General features: G+C 39.3%; 1 protein-coding gene across 1 annotated transcript; it reads right to left on the bottom strand.

Moving 5' to 3' along the window:
• Positions 1-693: 693 nt before the first annotated feature.
• LOC107449174 (uncharacterized) lies at positions 694-1,927 on the bottom strand. The gene is made up of 2 exons (XM_016064629.2): positions 1,393-1,927; positions 694-1,301 (listed from the first exon to the last, which is right to left on the bottom strand). The coding sequence occupies exons 1-2, from the start codon at positions 1,925-1,927 to the stop codon at positions 694-696; spliced, it is 1,143 nt and encodes a 380-aa protein (XP_015920115.2).
• Between the last annotated feature and the right edge of the window lie 2,607 nt (positions 1,928-4,534).

Raw genomic sequence — 4,534 nt, 5'->3', positions numbered from 1 at the left:
GAGGCGTTAACTAAATGAGGTATTCTAATAAGTTTTGAAACTTAGATGAAAGATAAATTTCCTGAATTAAGTCTTTAAGGAGACACTTGTAATAGATACTTCATTCGCTCATCTTAAAAATTAAATCGAGGTTAATAAACATATTTGGTAATATGTTAACTGAAGACTTAAATATAAATTGTCGAATTTTATAAGGAGCAACTAAATTTTTATTTACATATAAATCACACCAGATAGATGAATTTCCCAAAAAGTGCTACCTAGTGACACAATTGGAAAGCTGGGTGGATGAACGAGGCAAGTGACCTTTTCAAAGTGGCTGTAATAGATAAATAATAAAGATACAAAGATAAATTTCTTGAATTAAGTCTTTAAGGAGACACTTGTAATAGATACTTCATTCGCTCATCCTAAAAATTAAATCAAGGTTAATAACCATATTTGGTAATATGTTAATTGAAGACTTAAATATAAATCGTGTTATGTTGCTGTTTCTAATCCCCAAGAGGTCCATCCTAATTAGACCAATTCCATAAGTCCAGTTCAGGAAGTCTAAAAACAGATGAGGTTTTGAAAAAACCTCGTCGATCTTAAAATCGATGGAGTTTAGAATATGCTCGGGCGAAGCCTGAGCAGTCTTACATTTAGTGCAAAGTCCAAAAGTCTTTTGCCCCTGAATATATGAGAGACACCTCAAGTGACCACTTGCAAAGCGAAATAAACAAGTCTGCTGGCTTCTAGGTCCCCCAAAAGCAAGGCACTTCCAGGTCGTTTTCTGAAATACCAATTAAGCGGAGGAGGAACCCTCCAGAGGTCCTTAAACATTTTTTTGCACTCTGCAAAGACCTCATTGAAAGTGGAAGGTAAATCTGGCTGTAAAGGTTCTAAAGAAGCATCTTTAGCCAGTGAGTCCGCCATCTCGTTACCTTTGATTCCAACGTGTGATGGAATCCATTGGAAGTGTATCCCAAAGTCCGCTGAGAGCCTGAGGAGCATCCCCAAAATTGAAGCCGCAGCCCTGTCTCCAACATTCATCCAGTTGCTAAGGTGTTGGATTGAAGATTTGCTATGCGTCAGTATCCATATATGCTTAAAGTCAGGCTCAGCAATATTCTCAACATGTCTTATGCCATTTTCAATCGCAATAAGCTCAGATCTGAAAACCGAGCAAAATTCAGAATTTCTAACTTTGAGACTCAATGTGTACGTGGGTGTTTGAATAAAAACCCCACTACCTGAATGACCTTCTTCGCTCTTGCTACCATCTGTGTATAGTTGTAAAAGCATCTGTTGGTATTTGGCTAAAAGTTCCAAGAGCCATTTGTCTCATAAATTCTGGGTTGCCTTTGCTTTTATGGGCCGGGTGCAACAGCTCTGTATGGAAATGGATACCAGAAAAATCAGTAACAGGGCTAAAACATGACCTCAAGGAATGAGGTTCAATTCGGCAGGGATATTGCAAGTCTACAAGGTGAATTGAAACAGCCAAAGAGAAGGGACTGTTTCTCTTCAGTCTATGGTTATTTTTCCAATTTTTGAGATAGTGAGAGGTTCTGTTCTGGTCACCAAAACTGATGAGCTTATTGTAGTATTTCTTGAGACTGGAGTTCCTCCTCATGTATAACGGCTGGAGGTCAGATTCAAACAAAACAATTTCATCTGAACAGCTACGCCTCAAACCTGTAATAATTTTTGCAGCACTAATTTGAACTTTTTCCAATCTATTTAGGTTTGTCTCTGAAGCGCAGGAATAAATAGGTGCCCCATATTCCAGTATGGGGCTAATAAGTGCAGTATAAGTTAATTTCAAAGTTGTAGCATCTGCTCCCCATTCTTGCCCAGAAATATATTTTAGGATATTTAACCTCTTTCTACACCTCGATTCCAGCAGTTCTATGTGCTTATTGCCAAGAATCTCCTGGTTCATAATAAAACCCAACTATTTTGCATTCTTTTCATAAGGCAAATTTTGACCGTTGAAACAAATAGTAGGTTTATAATTGTATATGTGCCTATTTGTAGTATAAAAACTAACAACAGATTTAGATGAGTTAAAAACCAGTTTGTGTTTTTGAGCAAAGTCACTCACATCTTTTAGAGTGAGGTTGATATTGTCTTCAATAGTCTTAATGTCAGCGTCAGAGTGCCAGAGGATGAAACCATCTGCAAAAATACCAACATTACATCACTTAGATATCACCTTTTCGATGCCAGCAAAAAATAGGCAGAAGAGCAGAGGTCCCAAGACGGAACCCAGGGGGACTCCCTGGCCGAGTCAAAAATTTCTTGAGAGGGTCTTACTGAATTTAACTCTGATGGTTCTGGCCCTTAAATAATCAGATATCCAGGGGAGAGCATTACCTCTAGTTTTAAAGTCATCAAAAAGTTTGATTATTAGCTTATTTCGCCACATTCTGTCAAAAGCCTTTGTTAAATCCAAGAATGTAGCCACAGTATGATTAGTGGGCCGCATATTCTGAGCGTCTCTTACACTCTGGCAAAAATATAAGATTTGGTCAATCGTACTATAGCCTTTTCTAAAACCGTACTGCTCTTTTGGGAGCAGGTCGTTTGCTTCGAGATAAAAAAATAAGCCTAATTAATACCATTTTCTCCATTATTTTAAACGGGATGCTAGTCAAGGGGACGGGACGATAACTCTCAGGAGATCCAGCATCTTTGTCCATCTTCCTTATTGGGATGACAATCGCCTTTTTCCAGTCAAGTGGTATACGACCTCTTTTCCATGACTGATTAATAATATCCAATAACCTGAGTTTGCCATTTAGTCCAAGATGCAGAATCATATGAGCATGTATATTACCGGGACCAGAGGATTTCCTTGGATTGACATCACTCAAAACAAAGTCAAGTTCATGCATACTAAAAGCAGTAATAAAGACCGAGTCTCCAAAGTTTGAACTGCGACATTTATGAACCTTATTTCTCGCATTTGTTTCAATTGGTTTATCATTTTCATTGAATGACAATTTACTCACTTGCGTGTAGTAATCACCCAAACAGTCTGCAGCAGCCTTATCGTTGAGGGGAACGTGATTGACCTGGCTCACAATTGTATTACATTTTTCTATTTGAGGATGCTGATTACCCAGAGCCTTGGCAAGTTTCCACAGCTTCGTGCTGGGAGTTCTAGCATCAATTTTACAGCACATATCAATCCAAGTTTTCCTCTTATTGTGAGCATAGGCTCGTTTAATCTCAGCATTAGTTTTCTTAAGGTCAATTCTTAGTTCAGGTTTTAGAGTTTTTAAGATCCCGAATCAACGAGTTCCTTTTTTCAAATAAGGCAGTAATCGTAGGAATATTAAAAGAGTGTAAGGTTCTGGGTCGTTTGAAGTTTCCCCTTGGTATACTTTGTTTAGCAGCATGGATAATAGAGTTTTTGAACGAATTCCAGTTAGATTCAAGGTCATCACTAAGGCTCTCATCACAAAATTTCCGTTTGGTCAACTCAGTAAAAGCATTCCAGTCAGCTTTACGAAAATTCCAAAAGTTCTCTCTAACAGTTGGAGTTGAAAGTTTGTCGTTAAATTGAATCAAGATTGGCAGATGATCACTGCCCACACTATTTTACAGTCCATAGGCACGATGCATACAACTCAGCACTAACAATATAGATATCGAGAGCTTCAGCAGAGTTATAGCTGAATGAGTAATGTGTACAAGAGTCATCATTAAGAAACAAAAAGGATCTGTCATCCACTGCTTCTAGGAGATCATTTCCTCTGCTATTATTAGCTGAGTACCCCCATTGAGTTTGTTTAGCGTTAATGTCTCCCAAAAAGATACGGAGTTGACAGGATGTTGATCCAGGAAAATATCAGGCAGACAATTTGTGTTCGGTGGCTGGTAAAGATTAAAAATTTTCAAATTTCTGTTGTGCCAATTAATCAGAATACCCTGCATCTCAAGATCAGAATTCATTGAAGAGATATCTATATGGCTGTAGTTCAAATTTCTAATTAACAGTGCTAGACCACCTCCGCCTCTATTGGGCCTATCACATCGGTAGATGTGAAATCCCCTGATATTCAGTTGAGAAGACTCTCGAAGCTTTGTCTCCTGCAAGGCAATAATCTGCGCATCATGGGATTCAGCCAAGTCCAGAATCTGGTTCAGCTTCACTCTCATGGCAACAGTAGTTAGGCCGTTAATATTACATTGAATAATCTTAAGAGATTTTCCCTTAGAAGATAGAGACTGTAGTATACTTGTCGAACCTGGCCCTCTGCTTAAACCAGGAACGCGCCTCTGATTAACCTGCGCGACAGGCGATGCAGTATGAGAACTGGATTGAACTAGACTCATGGTACAGGGGAAAGTGTTACAGCTCCTGTTGGCCGAAAGTGACCTGGAGCACCAAAGGTAGAAGACTGATTTAGCTCCATAGTTTCACCTGCTAGCATTAGCTGGGCATAATGGAATGGCCTTCACGCCTAGGGTGGCCCTACCAGGAGCTAAGCTCCCGACGTACTTCGCCCATTCCGCCCAGTAGCACACCCTCGCCACGGTG

This window comes from Parasteatoda tepidariorum, chromosome X2, assembly GCF_043381705.1.
Source record: "Parasteatoda tepidariorum isolate YZ-2023 chromosome X2, CAS_Ptep_4.0, whole genome shotgun sequence".
In the NCBI taxonomy this organism is placed as follows: domain Eukaryota; kingdom Metazoa; phylum Arthropoda; class Arachnida; order Araneae; family Theridiidae; genus Parasteatoda; species Parasteatoda tepidariorum.
The sequence above is the reverse complement of the archived record's forward strand: the minus strand, read 5'-3'. Positions and strand labels throughout refer to the sequence as shown.